The 20,317-nt window shown below is 40.3% G+C and overlaps 1 protein-coding gene across 1 annotated transcript in view; it reads left to right on the top strand.

Annotated features, from left to right (window-relative positions):
- The first annotated feature begins 1,906 nt into the window (after positions 1–1,906).
- anos1b (anosmin 1b) overlaps positions 1,907–20,317 on the top strand; it is a 49,312-nt gene continuing 30,901 nt past the window's right edge. Inside the window, exons 1-2 of the mRNA XM_080506805.1 lie at positions 1,907–2,153; positions 17,297–17,344. Of these exons, the coding sequence (XP_080362931.1) occupies positions 1,974–2,153; positions 17,297–17,344 (228 nt within the window). The 5' untranslated portion in view covers positions 1,907–1,973. The remainder of the gene's footprint in view (positions 2,154–17,296; positions 17,345–20,317) is intronic.

The raw sequence follows: 20,317 nt of genomic DNA, 5'->3' as shown, positions 1-20,317 counted from the left end.
CCCATTAATAAATGCACTTTTATTAGTCCAATAATTGCCCTCCAAGCGAATTCCCAGACAATAAAGGAGATTTTGTTTTTACAATAGTTACAGCAAAATGTTAATGGGTCCAGAATCATAGACTGCCATGCAAGCTGTTGGCCCCAAAAGGCTTTCTTTTGTGCATGGCAGTTTATCTCTTCATCTTTGATATAGTTTGTTTGTTTGTTTTTTTATCCTAAGCAGAATTTTTCCAGATAGGAAAGAGGTACTGGAAATCATCATGCCTGAGGTTGAGATGAAGACAGAATAAAAGAAGCCCAAGTTGATACAAGAGAAAATATGTATAATGTACGTGCAAAAGTGTGTCTTGCCGTCATTAGATATTTGTCCAATAATTATTTATGTTTGACTGTTCTTGCAGAAGCGTCACTCCCACCTGTGCGATGACCTGAACTCCACCTTCCATCTTCCTTCATGTAATCCCTGCAGTATTGCTTACCATTGGCTATAGCATTGATTATGTTCTGCACGATGACGAGGGTGAACCATTGTTCACATTAGCGTAAAGGTGATGGAATTAAATACCGTATTGAAGATTGTGATGAAGAATTGACCACCAAAAAAAGAAGACAAAAGAAAACGAGGATCTCTGTAACCATGACCTACATTTCTGGGTTATTGATGATGAAGATATTGAAAGTGATAATGATCATAATATGATAGTAATGGTGCAAATTAAACAGCAAAGATGACCTTGAATAGACTGCTTAAAAATGTATATGGAAATGAAAATGTACAAATTGCTCGTCTGAACTTTGTAGTATTCAAATTAAAGTGTTGCAGTAGATTATTATTCACAGTATTCCGGGCATTTTTACTCTCACAGCCAAAAACTGGATTCAGCGGGTGTAGTAGATGAATTGGTTGTTTTTACTTTCATGTACGGAACTTGTCCCCTGTCACATACAATAAAATAGAAATTGTTCATGATGCAGTGTGCAAAATGTGATGTATTTCAGCTCTATTATGCACCTTACTTTGACAATGTGCATTTATTTTTCTTTGTATTGAAGTTGTATAGAAAAAGAGAATATGATGTGATCAGTGAGGTCTAATCAACCTTTCGGATCACTCCTAAAATACAACCACATCAGACAGAAAAGGAAGTTAGAAAAAAGGTTGCAGCAGAGTTCACAACATTCATTCATTTAAAAAAAAGAAAAAAGAACTCAACAATCAACACCATGGAGATAATGGCACGACATATACAGTGCATTTATAAGTGAGTGAGAGGTAGGAAACGTCCAACCTGCCAGTAAAACAACACAAATCATATCTTCCTACTAGGAAACTGGGAGGGTTTCAGGCAGCTGAAAGAAGCCAGTCTGACCTCATTCAAGATGTCATCAGCTTTGCTGAAGGTTAAGAAATGTACTTCCTCAGAAGACAAATACAGTTAGCTTTGATTTATGACTGTGTTTACAAAGTTTGGAAGGATGAGCACTTTGAAAGTCACAGATGTGGAGAAACGAAAAATAAAATATGCTTTTAAACACTGCCTGTGGATTTGTGGGTATGCCACATGGAGGGTGACCTGCAGACACTACACATGTGATCGCTCTTGTCGATGATGATGATGATGATGATGATGATGATGATGATGATGATGATGATGATGATGGTGATGCTGCTGATGACTGCTGCATGCGTTCAGGTGATGATGATTTGAGTGACGATGATGATCACGATCACTTGGGAAAACGAAGATGAAGACGAAGCCCGCAGTCACCCCGCGCGGCCGCACTTTGTGGGAGTGTCCGCGAGGAGGGAAGAGCCGCTCCACTCCCCTCGCGCGGCTCGCTCGCGGGGTAAGCGGCAGATAAGGGGCAGATATCCTCAGTCCGCTCAGTCGCAGAGCCGCAGGAAGGAGCCGAGGCGAGGAGAAGCGCGCAGTGTGATCCGTCTGTTTTGTCGTGCGTTCTGCCGGCGCGATGTCCGCCCGCCGGGCCGGTTTGGCGCTGCTGTGCGCGCTGCTGTGCGCGCTGACTCGGGCTCGCAGGAGTTCCCCGGAGCAGGAGGATGTTCAGGAGAAGATGAACTCCGCCAGATGCACTTCCAGGTGCCTCACACTGCACATGACCCAGCTCACCGCCGCGTTCAGACACCTCCAGGTACCTCCAGTCTCTCCGCCCCACCGCCAGGTTGGACGTGTTCACTGCAAAATGCAAGACAATATATGTCACCACCATTGCGCACATGTTTGTCACTGACATGGTTTGTACAGTTTTATACTGATTAAGAATCAAGATCAACCTGTGGATCTTTAGCCAAAAGAGACTTTTTTTGTGTGAATTTCCATCACATCCAATTTAAATGGAGCCACAAAAAACTTCTGATCTTTAAAATGAGGCTGAACCAGCTCCTTTGATAAATGAACATAAACTGTGTCTTATGTTGCATTTATGAAGTTTCAATTACAAATTAGGTGAATATTTCATTTGTGTTTGTGTTCGAATTTATTTTTCAACCTTCTTTTGCTGCATTTTGTTTCTTTTTTACACAATTTGGACATTTGACACTTGTTTTAAACATTTTGGCTCCGTTTCAAACAGTTTTAGGAGTTTATCCCCATTTCTAAACTTTTTAGAAATCCTAATCATTTTTTTTAAAGCCATTTTAGAAGTTTGTCACCCCCCATTTCTTGCAGTTTTTGCTATTTCCCCCCATTTTAGCCATTGTAGTTGTGACTTTTTTTTAAAGCCCCTTTTAGCCAAGAGATGAAAGTCCTTTAGAAAATCAGTTTGTGTGTGTAAATAAAATGTATGTAAGATGTACATAAAATGTAAGATGAAATGTTTATTTCGGTCTAATTTTGTGAAATGTTCAGGGAGCCACAACAGAGGGACTCTGATGTGGCTCCAGAGCCGCAGGTTGCAGACCCTTGCCTTAAACAGCAAAAAAAACAACAACCCTATATTATAATCTATCTATCTATCTATCTATCTATCTATCTATCTATCTATCTATCTATCTATCTATCTATCTATCTATCTATATTTCAAAGGCACTTGGATTGTTTAATTTAAAAGGTAAAAAATAAAGATAATGGTAACGATAACTAGATCAAGCAACTAAATCCACAAATAACTGCTAAAACAACAAGATAAAACAGCTATAACAGGTAAAAGTTCTACAATCAAAAGTACAATAAAAGAATATTGGCCAAACATGGAAAAGATTAAAAATGGTTCAAATAACAAAAACAACAAAAAATGGCTAGAGAAAGTAAAACTGCCCAAATTTAATACGTCTACTGTTCTGATTTGTGAAACTTCATAAATGCAACCTAAGATATGTTTTTTTCTGTTTAAACTGTATAAGCAGCTCTATGGGTGGCGTGAACCTTATTTTGAAATATGGTTTGTGGCTCCAAACAAATGTAATTTAATGAAAAGGGCAAAAGCGGCTCTTGTGGCCATGCATGTCTGAGACCCCTTCTCTCAATGCCTCTCAAATGTGTATTTTGTGTATCTTTTGAATTTACTGCTGTGACAGCACACTGGTGTCGGGTTGTGATCACAACTACTGCAATGGTTGGTGTTTTTTTTTTTTTTTAACCACCTCAAATCTGCTAAGTTATGTTAGGGCTAGAAATTGTCAGTGCACATAGGGACATAGCCAGATTTGAAAAAAAAAGAAAGAAACTCTGTTGTTTTGTAATAGCTCACAAAATTGCTCATTTCACTAGAATCGATGGCCCATGCACTGTGGCCTTTGTAGTTAGGAATGTGAGATTAACAGGGACATTAGGACGTTACCAAGTTTGAAAAGCCACTTATCGTTAACGGCTTCAACATGTGCATGCTGTGTAGTGGGTGGGAAAGCCATTAGCCACGGAGCTCAGCCCCACTGGCTCTGAGGTGTGTAGAAGTGAGTGTGTACGTCTGTGTGGATTTGCATTATGTTCATGCATAGAGCAAAGGTTTGGCCTGGTCCTTGTCCATCCAGAAGAGACTCCCACCACCTGCGCATTGGGTAATTAGGGTGGCCCCTGGATGACTCTCCAACTCTGAGATGTGTGTGCGTGCGTGTGCGTGCTGTGGGGTTTCTGGAACAGAGGTGTGAGAAAGGGAACATTTGGTTTAAACTTTATGAGGTGGGGTGCAGTAGTCAAATGTGCACCATCAAAAAGCAGCGATGGAAAGCAAACTGGTTGACTTGGATGTTGCGAACCAGACCAGACATTAAGTTTCTCCTCAAGTTTCATCTAAAAACAAATGTTAAATTCCTCTGTTATGTGACTGTAATGTCTTGTGTGTATTTTGTGCAAATAGTGAGCTGTCATAGTGTGTTTGCACATCCAGGACTTTATAATTTTGCAAACAGGTCATTTTGACTTTGAGAAAACATTCCTAAAGTCTCCGAAAGGCTTGTTACACTCTACATAAAATTATCCACCTCACATTTAGGGTAAACTTTCCTTGAAACTTCCCGTAAGTACACCAGCGAGGACCTGCCCATGTGGTGGTTAATGATTAAATGTCCAAAAAGCAACAATTTCTTGGAAAAACACCCATTTGTGAGTCATATCTGTATTTGAATGCCTCAAAACTAAAAACGCTAGAGTGCATGTTGATTCAGTTTTAAATATCCAACTATTGTGGGATGAAACCAGGTAATCCGCTACATATCAGGAAAAGCAACATGTGCAGACATTTTTTCTCATTTTTCAAACCAGTGTATAAATGTTCCCGAAATGTACAAAACCTAATTTTCTATGAATAAATATTGTATTTCTTTCAGCCCTTCTACAAACTGTTGGCCATCAGTTGGTTTATCTGATGGGCTGAAGAATCGGGATACTTTGGAGGTATATAACCTGCTTGGTAATGAAATATAGACTTTTTATCCTTATGTTAACTTTATTCTGACACAACAATACAACCTACATGGATGATGGGCTCTGGCTTGCACCTGCAGACTATAGCGGCTTATGCCTGACTGTCCAAGATGTAAAATTCCTCTCCTGACAGAAAAATGACATTACATTATTTACGCATTATACAGTCCAGAGGCTAAGAATTTGACATATGGAATGAGAGACAACACGAGCCAGCAGGAACTGCCTTCCAACCATAATGAAATATTTTAACGGACACCATAAATCAGAAACGCAAAACTGTGCTTATAAAAGAAAACAAGTGAGTGATTGGCTTTATGATCTCTAAATCTGTAGCCTTTACAGCACCTCTGATGATGTTGGCTTTTGTCTTTAGAAATGCATTTTAAAGTGAGTTTATTTGGACTTTGAACCTTGGATTGGATCCAATAAGACATCGGAAAAATGTCACTTTGGGTGAATAAAGTTGAGACAGGCACAAATTAACTCAAACTGCCAGTACCAGTACAAACATAAAGATATTCTCTGTTGGCTTTCAGAGTCGGGACATCATATTTGAGAAATTGTTTTGTGGCATGTTTTAAATTCTATTTTGAGAAAAAATCATTGCGTAAATGACCAATAATATGAATGAGATGCAACAAAAGGAATAAAAAACATTTTAAAAACTGCAGCAGTGACATAATTATTGAGCAACAGGACAGTTTTGAAGTTGAAAAGCTCATTTAGGAATATAAAGAGGTCTTTGAATATGCTGCGTATCGATGCCAAAGTAAGGAGAACCTCCACGGTTTGGGCAAACAGGGAAGCAAGTTTCCTCTTCGCCGCATCCTGGAAACAGCATCACTCCCTGAACCTATTATGGGACAGTTTAGCGAGCACACAGGATGATTGATGGGTGGGAGAGGCTGCGTGTAGCAGCATTCATTCATTTAATGAACATCCCTTTTGATAAAGGCAGCAGCAAGCTACATTAGCGAAGCCAAAGAGAGATTTCTTCATCCTCTTCTGTCACCACACTCAGACTCAAACACACACAGTGTGTCCTCTGGCCTCATGTGGGTGAACCCTGTTTTTGTCTCTCTCTCTCTCTCTCTCTCTCTCTCTCTCTCTCTCTCTCTCTCTCTCTCTCTCTCTCTCTCTCTCTCTCTCTCTCTCTCTCTCTCTTCTCTCTCTCTCTCTCTCTCTCTCTCTCTCTCTCTCTCTCTCTCTCTCTCTCTCTCTCTCTCTCTCTCTCTCTCTCTCTCTCTCTCTCTCTCTCTCTCTCTCTCTCTCTGTGTGTGTGTGTGCGGCTAGTCTGTGGCCACGAGAATGTGAGTCACCAGTTTTCTATTTACACCTCTCTTCTCTGCTATGTCTCTGGGTTTTCCACTACTCTCCCTGTATGGTGTAATAGTGTAATTATAGTGCTTTTGTGAGTGCATGTATGCGTGAGTTTGTGCGTGTGTGTGAGAGAGAGAGAGAGAGAGAGAGAGAGAGAGAGAGAGAGAGAGAGAGAGTATATATGTTGGTATGTTGTCATACTCACAAATTCCTCCTTGATGTAAACTCCCAAAAATAGTGAACTGGATCTTTTTGCACAAATGCGGCGCTGCAGATGAGATGAGACTGTGTGTCTGTAACTCACAGGTCTATAGCACTGATGAGCAGCGGGCTAGTGGGTCGAGCCAGGGCTGAGGGCCAGAGGGAGGCTGAATGGGCTGTGTGTGTGTGTGTGTGTGTGTGTGTGTGTGTGTGTGTGTGTGTGTGTGTGTGTGTGTGTGTGTGTGTGTGTGTGTGTCCTCAATGCTCTGCGGTAGGTAACTCTAATCAGCCCAGAGGTTGGTCAGCCAGCCAGTCACGCTCTGAAAAAGACCAGAGACAACGAGCAGGTCAGGTTGCACAGAGACAGACGAGATAAACGCAGGTAGACAAACTGGACACAGACACAGGGATGGAGAGATGGTAGAGCATGCGCACACACACACACACACACACACACACACACACACACACACACACACACACACACACACACACACACACACACACACACACACACACACACACACACACACACACACACACACACACACACACAGGTGTGATAGACATATATGAGGACAGGCGGCTTGGCAAGCTGATACACAGGCTGTAGATGTGGTCTGATTCTGCTGGTAAGAAGATAGAGAGACGAAGGGGTGAATGACGACTGAGGACAAAGCCTTGTTTGATTCACCTTGGAGATAAAGGGCGCACAGCCTTGGGACTGCCCTGTCATTTGATCAGTGGAAGTGGGGACAATGGCGATAAAGTTGTGGTGGGGTAGACGTGACTCTCGCCTGAAACCGGGAAAAGAAATTCCAAGACGGTAAGTCACAGCTGGAATGGGAAGGCTTTGAGCTTTGTTCCCAGTGTTGAAGTGAGAGAGAGAAAGAGATGGTTATTACCGCACCAAGACTGGGATGGTCTGTTATATAGGTAATACTTAAATCCATTCTTCTTTTCATTGTTTGCTCCTTGTGGCTGTTTCCTACAGCACAATCATAACTAAATATTGCTGAAAAAGTTGGAACATTTTGAAAAAAAAAAAAGATCAGTAATTGCTGCATCTGATGAGATAATCAGTGTCTGAATGAAGATGAAAGCAGGAAACAAGAATCTGTCAAAAACCAAGACATTTAACTTGCAGAGTATCTTTTTTTTTCATGGGTTCATGTGTGAGATGACTTCTCTGATCCAAATCACTGTGAAAATGGACACCAAAACAAAGATATATTGACTGAAGTGGAAGTATACTTCATAAATCTTTCAAAAGAATAGCCATACCCAAAAAACCTGAAAGTAGACTTATATCTTTGTTTGCAAAGCTGATATCTGTCACTTTAATTCTCTCGCTGGTTTTTATGTTTTTGGTGGGGTTGACTTTCATCTGCTCTGTTAATGTCCTTGTATTGTGACTGACAGTCTAAATGATGGGTGGGCCTGATGATTGACAGAGATTTAACAAAATGCCATTGTTGCAAATAAGATCACCTTCTCAGGATGAGAACATGCATCCAGGAATGTTGTTCCTTCAGTTTAGTGTTACATTCTGCACAGTCTTGTACTGCTGCAACAATGATAATGATAATTTGCCCATTGTTGGACAATAAAGGATTATCTAATTGAATATAAGCACGCATAGATGCATCATTTGTTTTTATTTACAGTACAGTATTTAGATGAATACGTGTGTGCGTGCATGTAGACGGTACTTTACCTCAATCTGGATGTCTGAAGATAAAATTGGTTACTTTCTTTACATGGATATACTTATTTGGATTTTCTAACGGGACTGATTAGGTTTTCATTGTTTACCAGTGTTGATTATGTGATGGGAGTTTTCTTATAAAACATTATTCTCTGACACTGTTGGACTTCTTTAATTCGTTGCTCTCTTTGTCAACTCACAGAGATTCCAACCAAAAAAAACCAGATGTGAAAGTCAGAGGAGGTTGAAGGTTCAAGGCCATATAAAAACCACTTTGTTGTGATGGTTGTTTACAGGATGTGGAGCACCACAAACACCAACGTTGACACACAACTACGGAAACACATGGGCGCGCAGACGAACACTAATTAGGGGCTTCTGTCGGGAATGTCGGGACCTGGACGTGGACTTTTTGGGAAGAGTTTTGTATTCTGTTGGGTAAAAGTTCGTCATACTTACATTCATCACACAAACACCACACACTGTGGCTGTGTTTGCTTCTGGTCATCTGGGTGTGATTAGTGGAGTTAATGCCTCATGTTAAATAGACTTTCTACCGCGCCTCACCGCAAACACTGACCACAACACACACACACATAATTTGCACACACACTCTCCCTCTTTAACTCTGCCTCTCCTGCACACACTTTTTTTTTTTTTTTTTTTTTAAATCGTTGTATCTGTCAGAAGTCTGATTTATTGCTCACTCTCTTTCAAGCATCGGCGGGTGTGTGCAGCTGTGCATGTGCACTTCGGCGCTGCACATTTTTCTGTGTATGTGCACGAGTGTGCGTGCGTGTGTGTGTGTGTGTTGGTGTCCGTGGCTAATATCAGGTTGTTTTTCTTCAACAATGATTTCTGTGGACTCAAGAGCCATCAGAGCCATGTGGAAGTCCTTTAGTGTGAGTGTTCCTTTCTCCGCGGGTCAGTTCTGTGTCTGATGGCTCTCTTGTGTCTGAGGCCCTGACAGATTTCTCCCGGTGAGAAATCTGACTGGTTTTAAGACCCAATATTTTTATTGTTAGTACGAAATCAAACCAAGTGGAAATCCATCATAAAAATGAAAAGCTTTTTTTTTGTTTTTATGCACGTTTTTCTAACTATACCTGTATTGCAAATTTCCATAGCGCAGGAGATTTGTTGGTGCATCAACCATAGAAGCTGAAGAAGATTACTTGAAGTCTTTATGTGAGTTTTGTTGATTTACTTTGAAATATTCTTCCACACCTGACCTCCTTCAGTAATAGCTTTCAGTTAATAAAGTTACCCCTGGAGACTAAAGGTCCGCCAGCAGAATAACAGCCACCAGAATTTAATGTCTTATTTCACAACGATCACCTTTCAATGCTTCAAATCCTCCCAGATCACAATTATGATATATTTATTTATTTATTTATTTTCACTTTATATTCTGCTCCTCCTGGTGTCTCCCTCCTTGTGTTTCCTCTGTGTCTCACACAGCCAACGTCTCCTCCTCCAGTAACCTTCTGCCAATCCTCTTTCTTAGCCTGTGCAGCTGTTTTACCACAGAGAGACTCACACACACTCGGAGACCCTACAAAACCTCACTTTGACCACCGTTTAATAGCCGCACAGACTCGTCTAAACTGCCTTAATTGGGTTTGACAGCAAGTATGTCCCATGAAATTGAGTTGGGATGAGTACGTATATGTGTGCGTCCATATGTGTGAGCACTAATGTGCTGAAGTGGCTTCAGTGGTGTTACTGAGACAGGGAGGGAGTGGAGGAGGGATGTTATGGCGAGGAAGCCAGAAAAAAGAAAGACAGAAAGTGTGAAAAAGATTAAGTGAGAGGATGAAGATGTGAGGCCAGCAGGGGGGGGACATGGCTTTATATCTCCTTTGTGAAAATCTGGACATGTTTAACCGGCCCCCAGACTGTCCTCCGTTCTTTGAATGAGGCATCGGCAGTTTATCATCGCCATCATTTTCAAGCGCTCTCCTGTCATCTTCGCCGGTGTTGGCAGAGATTTTGAGCTTTCGTCCAAATGAAAGACAGAAGGAGTGACGGAGTGACTAAAAGAGGCTGATGTGGATGAGTAGCTGCACAAAGTGAAACTATGAATTGTGTGTTTTTGTCTCTTTATCGAAATGAGATCCACCTACTCCATCTACTTTTCATCCGCTCATGTATAGACACAACACACACTGATACAAGTACAATTCAGGGGAAGGATACCTGGTGTATTTTTAAAGGCGTCTGAATGCCTTACGTTTGTATGTGGAGTGTGATCGTTTTAAAAATTGAACTCTTAAAACAGCCTATAGTCCTTTAAAATGAAGATTATTGCTATTTCACAATATCATATAACCAGTTAAATCTCTGAAAGATGTTCTATACAGAACAAAAATAGGAAATTCTTGATAGATTTATGGCCGATTCAACATTTTGTTCCAGTGTTCAACAATCACTTTGGGAGGAATACAGTTTTTATGGGCTCCATACAGCAACATTTACACACTGCACTCCAGAGCAGCTCTTATCATTAGTCTCTCGGAAACTCAACCTGATACCTCACAGTTTAGGGACATTCACCTTTTAGCTAAGGGATGTAATTCTTGGAAATGAGAGGAACAGAAACCGAGGTACTAAAAGAAGAAAACTTTACACATCCCTTTCACCAAATAACACCAGTTCACGGAGCATTGCAAATTGTTTTAATAAGATTCACTTCACCGCAGCGAATGTGAAAAGAACTTTCACTCCGACAGTAGTCTGCAATAAAACAGAGGGATCTCATTAATTTGAATGGAACCAGTCCACTGATGCAGTGTGTGCCAATACACAGAGCTCCAGCACAACAACATGGAGTCATTCAATTAATGTACCACAGCAAAAACCTCTGACATGCACTGTGTTGGGCAGTGACATTCATTGCCAACGCACTTCAGTAGATCACGCTAAAGTGCATCTCCTATTTTTACTTTAGTAGAGGAGCTTTTTGGTCTATCTATGTTCTGGCGCAAACTCAAGCACTGACGCACGGGCGCAGAATCCTGCCAGCGGTTTCTCATTATTCAGCTGAGCAACAGGTGGTGGTTTGCCTGCTTCCGAAGGTTGGTGAAGAAAACAAGCAAGTAAATATAAATGTAAACAATGTCATTTTCAGGATGTACAAAAACGTTTTATGAGAAAGGGAAATGTGTTTGCTGGACCTCAAGAATGCACAAAATGTTTGCTGGCCAGCAACACTGCCGGAAAGGCACGTAAAAAAACAAAACAACAAACCCCACAGAGGCTCTTGTTTGTATTTAACAATGATTTTTTTTATTTTCAACCCTTAAAAACATTTAAGTTGTCTTATAGCCACAGTCATGCCTGTTCAATGCTTTGCTGAAGTCTTGATGTGTGAATTTACATGTCCTTAGAATCAGTCTAGGGATCAGCGCCTGTATGGTTGTTATAATGTTGTGGCTAAAAGGTTGTGCACCCTCTTTACTTTGGAACTCAGTAGTTTAACTACACCTGAAATTAAATCTTGTCCCACCAAGTGTTTACATCAAGAAACGCCACTGATTTCATGCATATATTTTTTGGGTTTGGATAGCAAAGTGGTGTCGTGGCTGCCTTAGCTCTCATATAAATACGGGTTCAATTTCAGGCTGGTGCCTTTCTTTGTAGTTTACACATTCTCCCTGTGCTGATGCATGTTTTTTTTTCAGTTACATGGTCTTTCTCCCACAATCCAAACACATTAATTTGGTTAATAATGACTCTAAATTATGTGTGTATGTGTGAGTGTGTGCGTGCTTGTCGTCTGAGTCTCTGTGATGGGATGACGATGCTGGATTTTCTCTTATCAAGATAACTTCAAGGATTAACTCTGGTTTTGCGCACTATGATGCTCGCTCACTTCTTACCGGGATAAATCACTGTGATGAATTACATTCTGGATAAGATCAGTGAGTGTAAAGCTCCGCCTCCTGACCAATCAGATCCTTTGGAAAATGACCTTAAATGATGGTGATTGGTACACGGGTTCAGCACCGAGCCGCAGCGGAAAGGAGAAACTAATTTAGAGATCTTTTTGACAAGATGAAATAAATCCTTGTCCTTGACTTGTTCCAGGTCTATTTAGCTTCACAAGGTTTGCTCTGGAAAAATGAGGTTAATGATCACACCCGACAGAACTGCAGAAACATGAATTTATGGAACTCACATCTTCTCATGCTGTCGCGGTGATGAATTCATATTCCAACACAAAACACGCTCACAGGGGAAACTCGGCCTCAAAACAACTGGATGTGAAATATAAACTAAAAGAAGAGTACTGAGGAAGCTCTGCCTGAAACGTTTCTGCCGTAATAAAGTGAAACTGAGTGATCACACTGCTGTTCGTTTATATTGTCAGGAATGTCCTGGCTTTGAGTGCAGCGGCAGTGTTGCTTTTTGTTGCTGGATGTGTTTTAATTCTTCATATTCTCAGAGAATAACTGCTCCTTCAGTAATCTGGAAACTGAGCTGAAAACATGCTTTGTAGTAACAGTTACCAAGATGTCTGGATAAGTTCAACAAAGCGAGATCGTGGATATATTAATCACGGTTTGTGGTACAGGCTTCTGCAAAATGTCTAATAGGATAATTCCAATTGCTCCTCGAAAACATACTTGAATGGAGCCTTTATAGGTGAATAAAAAGGTATATGGTGATATATGGTGGCTGGTATCTGAATCGTGCATCCAGTTTGAAGCTGGTTAAATGTCGATGGTTGTGTGTATGTTTGGCCACATATTGATTCAGCAGGTTGGAGGAGTGGAAGTCTTGTCGGTTAGTTTTAAGGTTTTACAGAGTTGAGAAATCCTCTATTGTGAAGTCTGTATTCACGGCTGCTGCGATATTTGTGATGCTATTAGTAACACCTGGGCGGCGTCTGCTTCAGGAGCCTCTTGTAGACAGGAGGAAGCTTAGAATGTGAAAAGCAAGGGCATGTTTCTGTTTTGGTCTCTCTAGTGATGCCATGACACTGGATCCTCTGTTCTTTTCCCCACAGTCTCGTTACTAAATCTACTCATTCGGGACTAAACCTTTGCTTTAATGCTCCGCTGCTTTCTTCTTTCTCTCGTCTGTCTCCAAAGCAGCCTGGTTTAGCTTTAGCACCAGCGTTATCCCTTTTAACAACTAACACAGATTACTGTTAAGCCAAGGGTGTCTGTCCCACCAGAACTAATTTAGTCTTAAAGGGATACTCACATGCCGTAGAAATCACCCTGGTGTTTCTCTAACGACTAGACCCTTCTTTGTTTCAAACATTTAGCCGATATTGAGTATACACCCATCAGCACCGATCAGCACTTCAAAAATACTGAACGCACAACAGCAGTCTTTAGACCTTCATTGACACTTTTATGTCAACCTTCCTGGACTGCTGCACGTCTCTTTATAATGTCTTTATCAAAAATAGATGACGGACAGCCTGTCTATAACACAACACAATCCCGAGCGAAACCAAAAATAGTACTCTGAAGGACAGATGGACAGACAGACAGATATACACCTTTAGGATGCGAGTAACTAGCAGGTGGAAAACATTGATAAATGGCTTTGTTCTCATATTTAATGTATTTTTTGGAGGGAAACATAAATTTGACACCAGCTTAAACAAATGTACTTTGTCAGTTTACCTGAATCCTGCTATCAGGATTGGTAAAAGGCGACTACAGCAGGATGTAGTAGAATGTGAATATATCAACTCATGGATATGATGAATAAACATTATGGGTTGTCCATCTATCGATCAGTGTTTTTATTGAGTTAATCTCAGTCATTGTGAGTTAGTCAAATTTTCCGTCATTTTCCATTTTCCCATTTCACAATAATTTCTTAGGTTATTTCAACAATACAAAGGAAATATTCCCAGTCGAGGTTTCAGTAGAATCTGAATGAAAGTAATAGTAAAGTAGTTGTTTCTTTAGTCAAGAGATGGCGACTTCCCCAAGGACATTAACAGGAACGTGCATACAAAACAGCAGTATGATGTTATATATTGTGATTTCACAAGAAAACAATAAAAGCAATCAGATAGTGGTGTGACTGCTCGCTGCTGCTGAATGCCTTGCTTGTAGGAAATACGTCAAACTCCAATTACTTTTGTGATATTCTGAGTCTAAATTACACAAGCTCTAAACTGCTGTTCACATCGCGGCGAAGTGTCGTTATGCCATAATTGAGCTGATTGTTGACGGGGTTGGAGTCGGTGGCTGCAGTGACTTTTCACAGATTTCACCTTAACAGCCGACCCAAGTCTAAATGACAAGAGACGACATTATTAACATTTTAATCTGCAGTAACACCACTGCACTACAGATGTGTTGATGATGATGTTGCATCATTTTAAATATAACAAATTGTTTAAATTCAGTTTGTATTTTTTTTAATAACTTTTATAGCCCAATCGGGAGAGGAAAGTAGTTTTCTATCAAATGTGAAGGAGAACCAGCAACAAGGAGAGTGACTTCTTTGATTAAATCCCTTTTTTTAAATATATTCTTTTTAAAAGTTTGTAGTGTGAAATATATATTTAGATTTCATAACACTTGTTTATTCAACAATATTCAATTAAAATTTTTTTTTTATCATACTTAAAACTTTTATTTACAGACAGTTTCTCATCTCTGCCCTTTTACATACAGTACATTGCATAATGCTTTTTTGTGATTCTGCTTTGTTTTCACAGTAATATTTTCTCGTATTATATATATCAATTAGTTCTCTTAAAATGGACCGAATTAATGCAGTCAGCAGCTGGACTGGGGGCAGTAGTCAGCAGCTAGTGAGAGAATATGAGCAGAATGAGGCAAACAAAATTTGATGAGGACTCAGAGTACTAATCATTTTCACACAATTCGAAGTTTGTTGGCTTAGTAAATGTCAAAAAAAACTCTGGTGAGGTGGATCTTTCTCTTCTATAGTCAAAATGGAGCTTTAGATTCTTCTAAATAATCTGTCTGAACACTTCTTTAAAAGTATGTCACAAGCTTAAGTCTTCCTGAACTAAATATAACAACAGACGGTCTGGTGTCAGGAGTTCCTCTTCTGAGAGACTTGTAGTGAACAACTGAGGGAATAAAGTCACCGTACATATATCAAGGTGTGGTTTAGGTACATCTCGTTTATCAAAAACAGACAATTTGGATCTGTGTTGAATGTTAAGGATGATTGAGCATCTTCTGTTCTGTGTGTGTGTGTGTGTGTGTGTGTGTGTGTGTGTGTGTGTGTGTGTGTGTGTGTGTGTGTGTGTGTGTGTGTGTGTGTGTGTGTGTGTGTGTGTTGGATAAGCCCCATTAACAACCGTTAAACCTTCTCTTGAGTGAACTGTATTTAGCTTGAACCAAGATCAGCTCTTTATACATGCACACACACATGCACACACACACACACACATGCACACACGCCAGACCAGAAGCAACACACACCACATAAACCAACAGGCCGACACAAATGCGCACACACAGGTATTCTAATAGTTGTTTTGAGAATGCACAATAGCATCATGACAGTGTGTTCATGATGACAGAGGTGGAAGTAGACGTATTGCATTTATTAAAAATGTCTTGTTTGATTCCATAATTATATGGAGTCTGAGCGATGTGCTCAGAGGCATTGGAAGGTCTCCAAAAGTATATGTGCCCAAAACAGTCAAATCCACAATGTAAGACAACGGACAGCATCATTGAGCAGATTTACAATTCCCATTAACAGACTTTCAGACAGTTTTTTCATATATGTGTGAATAGCTTACAATATATACGCCTTAGAGACACTAAAATATTATTTTCACAGCCTGTTATATTTCTGGCCTGTCGCCAGTCAGTCTGGCTAAATGCAAAATGTTCCTCAGGTACATGAGGCAAACAAACATACGTCAACGTCTTTTGCAATTATTTTGTTGTCTGAACGTCTGAAATGTGCTGCTGCAAGATAACTTAAAGGTATACAGGAGGATTTTCAGGAATTTTAGGAAAGAACCGCCCTCTCCACCGTTTGAAAAAAATGCGCATGCGCAACGCTGTACCTGCTCCCGAGACGGAACGCCTACTAAAACGCGTGCGAGAGACATGCACGAGCCCAGTTCTCCTCGTGCACGCTCTGTTTACAAGTCACAAGTCGGCATCGCTCACATAAGCTCACTTTACAAGAAGATTTGCACCAGAGGGGGTGAAACTGTGTAAAAATGTCTGAGAATAATGCGTCGGGTCGGCCACCGGCATGATGAGAACCGTGTGGAGTGAGCTGCGTGCAGGGACGAGCACGTACGACGGGCTTACGTCATATATCACCAGAATGATTGACAATTGGGAGGACCAGTTATTTTGATGATCCACCCGGAAGAAGAAAATCCTCTACTATACCTTTAATATTGATTGATATTTTTCATGACAAAAAGAAATTATGAAAATGTTTGCCTCAACATCAGAAATGTTGTCAGTGAACAAATATGACTAATATGTAGGCATCTGATTATTACATCCCGTTTGAAAACCTGAGTACCTTTGCATAGTTATGTGTATACTGTAAGTAGGAATAACATGGATGAACCTTTCCATCTTTCACACGGAGTACAAAGGGGTTCATTATGGCTTCTTCTGTATTTCTGTTGCTGTAGTCATGAGGTGACATCTGCCTCTGTCACAGGTTGTAAGCAGCCATGTTTACTGGTGGTCTTGAGCAGTGAACTGCTCACACATACGCCCGCACTCACATATATACACATGAACATATATCTTACCAAGTAATACAGCCTCCGCCTGTCTGTCTGTCTGTCCTTCTGTGTGTGTGTGTGTGTGTGTGTGTGTGTGTGTGTGTGTGTGTGTGTGTGTGTGTGTGTGTGTGTGTGTGTGTGTGTGTGTGTGTGTGTGTGTGTGTGTGTGTGTCTGGTTTTCCAGCCACAAACACAGTGTGTTACGTCATTTTTCGCCCAGAGGATAATTACATTCATAAGAGGTTGAGTGTGTGTCTGTCTGAATGACATGTTTGCTCTGGTGAACTAATTTTGTCAGTGACTTTTCGTGAATAATATTTAGCTTTCTGACTTGGTGTATGTTTGACTGTAGTTTTAAATGAATCATCGAAATTTGAAGGAAACGGTGTGAAACACTGGCTTTGTCTGTGAAAGATTTATTCAGTGTGTGTTTGTTTTAATCCTTCCTTTTCCTCTCTTCCAGAGCGACCAGGTTCTGGCTTGGTGTGAAAGCCACAGACGCTGTTCTCAGGTAAACACACTGTTAATATACTGCGACTGTCATCACTGTCATAAAGCCCTGAAGTTCAGGTTCACCCAAAACATACCGATAATTCAGTTCAGTATGAAGTTGATGTACAGAGTTATGCCCCACGTGACCTGAGTGAGTCATCTGAGGGCATTTCACCCAGTAAGGGTAATACCTTACAATAGAATATCCAACCAGCATCATTTGTGAGTAATCACATCCCTTTGCCTAAGGGATTTTGATCCAGTCATATCCCAACCCACATCCCTCTAACTAGGCCTCTGGCATGAGATTAAAGACTTAAAGACTGTTATTCAGCCATACCTCATACCTGTTTGTGCATTTAAACTTTGGACTTGATTCACTGAGGTCCCAAATAACACAAATAAACTAAATTGCATGTTCACCCAAACTGGTCGACTGATTCACTTTGCCTGTATTTGGCTGTGAATAGTATGAGTGGCATAAATGAGCTTTTTGCCTGTTACTGTTGTGCATACACTATAGATAGACGTTGCCTGCGCTTGCAAAATAAAGTGTGGTCAGTGTTGATGGAGTGGTGGAGGAAGTTAGCAAAAATACTGCAGGAAAAACAATCAAAACCAAAAAAATCAACTGGACCACAAAAGACAAAATGTGAAATCTGAGTTTGAGGTCACCTTCTATATTTGAACTCATGACCTTCTTGCTGTGAGTAGCAAAGTAATAAACTTAAGAGTGTTTCGAAATCAGAAGTTGTAATAGTTATTTTTTTAACCTGATTTAAAGAATGCAAACTGAATGACCTGCAAACATCAATGTCACATCAAAGGTAAATGCGACCACAGTTTTTGCTTTCAAAACTTTGCTGCAGTTGATCACACTCATCCAATCCCGGTGCATATGAATGGAAAGTGTGTTTCTCATTAGTTGATACATTAAAGGCGTAAATCATGCGGATTAACAGTACGTGTAAAAATTAATTAAGATGCTTTGTGATTGATTAACCCCCGTCTGTGGCCCTCATTAGTATGAATTCAATTTGCCAAAATAGTTTTTACTGCTGTCTTAAATGAAAATGAATGTAAAAATATACATCACAGTATGGAGAGTGTATAAAAACTGACTAAATACTAAATACACAGGGCTAAGCATTGTTGTTTGACTCAAAGAAGCATACGTCTTTTTCTCTCTTCACCTTTGTGCAGACTCTAAAAAGCCCCCACATGGCTTCCATAACCTCACACGTTATGTTTTCAGTTAAAATAATATTCTCCCCTGCATCACCTTCATTCATCCTCTGTTCAGAGAAATTACCTCCTGCTGGTTCACTTAACACTGCCTGCCAGTAGGCCGAGAGGAGTTGCATTGCATTGCATTTTTTGCTCAAATTCACATTGCAGCGGGTGTTTTAGATTATTGATGAACGAACAGATACGTGCACATTCTGTGGAATCAGACATCTCTGTGTCTTTATGCAAATAAAGAGCTTAATCATGTGATTTCATAAAAATATTCCAACTTTCGGGGAAAAAAAATCATAGTAAAGAGTGAACAAAATGAATTACTCTGGGTGAAGGGTGTATCCAACAGATGTCTGTTAAATATCTGTTTACCCTGACCGTTTCAGCTTTGACCTTAACTCACTTCCGCATTAATGGCATCTTGAAACATTCTGTCGAGGGTCTTATTGGTGTGTTTTCTGAACTCTGTTTGGGTAGAGACCTACTGTACCTAACGGCTTCAGTCCAGCTGGAAGCACACCTGAGTCCTATTTTAGCTTGCACAACATTTCCAAGCTTGGCTACAAATTCACATGACAGTTGGATAAAGGGATTTTTTTTTCTATTTCTCGTGTGTATTTCAGTAGTGTGTGTATGCATTTATAATAGGGTCAGCCCGAGGTTAATGTCAACAGCAGCCAAGGGCTCGCCCCCTTTGAAAACTTCCACCACCGCTGCTGGTGATGCCCCATCAGATGTCATCTTTCAACTATACTTACTCCCACCACCACCTCGCACAAAATACTCAAACATGCACTCCCTTGACCCTTTCTGATCTGTATCTGTGTGTTTCTTTTTGTTTTAATGTCCCGGCTATTTGAACAAAAATTCTAAATTAAAAGAAAGAAAATTGTAGATAGATGACTTCTACGCCACACTGTGTCACCCCTGCTCTGCCTCTTGCTGTTACATGTGTGAATACTAGTGGTGCATCATGTCGTTACGTCCATCCACAGTAGTATGACGCTGTATAAACCACAAATTTCCTTCCAGATGGTCCGACACTGACATGCCCAGTGTTCACTTGTGCCCGTTTGAATTGCAAAGTTATACATTTTTCACTTCTTTTTCTCACAGTCTGTTGAAAACGAAATACTATCCAGTTTGTAACCATGGCAGGCCAACCAAAATATATTTGATGGAGAAACCCATATCTGAGTCTTAAAGCATGATTACCAAGATTAATCAAAATAAGGATTTACATTAACAGAGACAGTCCACTACTGCTTGAGGCTCTCAGGGTGTGTGTGTTTGTTAACAGCTTGTTTGGTCGGCATGGTTTAAACATGACACACCATTGGATCAATGTAAGTTTAGGTTTTTTTTTTTTTCAGGATTACAAAAATGACCCTCCCTAAATTGCACTCTATTTTGTTGTATTGATACATTTTAAACAACAACGGTCACAATTTAAAATGTTTGGGGCAAGAGCACTATTGTCGTGTGAAAAAAACAAGAATGCAAGTACAGTGTGTAAAACTGGCTGACATTTTCACCATCTTTTCAATTTTTACTTTGCTGAGTATAGGGAAATCAAATTTTAAAGCTGACATTAATACCATCTTTGTTATGAAGGGAAGAAGTTAAATAGACTCAAAAGAAAGACTCAGATCTTCATTTTTCTTGAGAGGAAAATATTTAAAATAGGGCAAATATTTGAGGCCTGCTCAGTGTTGGAGTGGTTAACACTCTGGGTTTGGGTGCCTGATGAGTT

The sequence above is a fragment of the Blennius ocellaris genome, assembly GCF_963422515.1.
Source record: "Blennius ocellaris genome assembly, chromosome: 12".
Lineage (NCBI taxonomy): Eukaryota > Metazoa > Chordata > Actinopteri > Blenniiformes > Blenniidae > Blennius > Blennius ocellaris.
The sequence above is the reverse complement of the archived record's forward strand: the minus strand, read 5'-3'. Positions and strand labels throughout refer to the sequence as shown.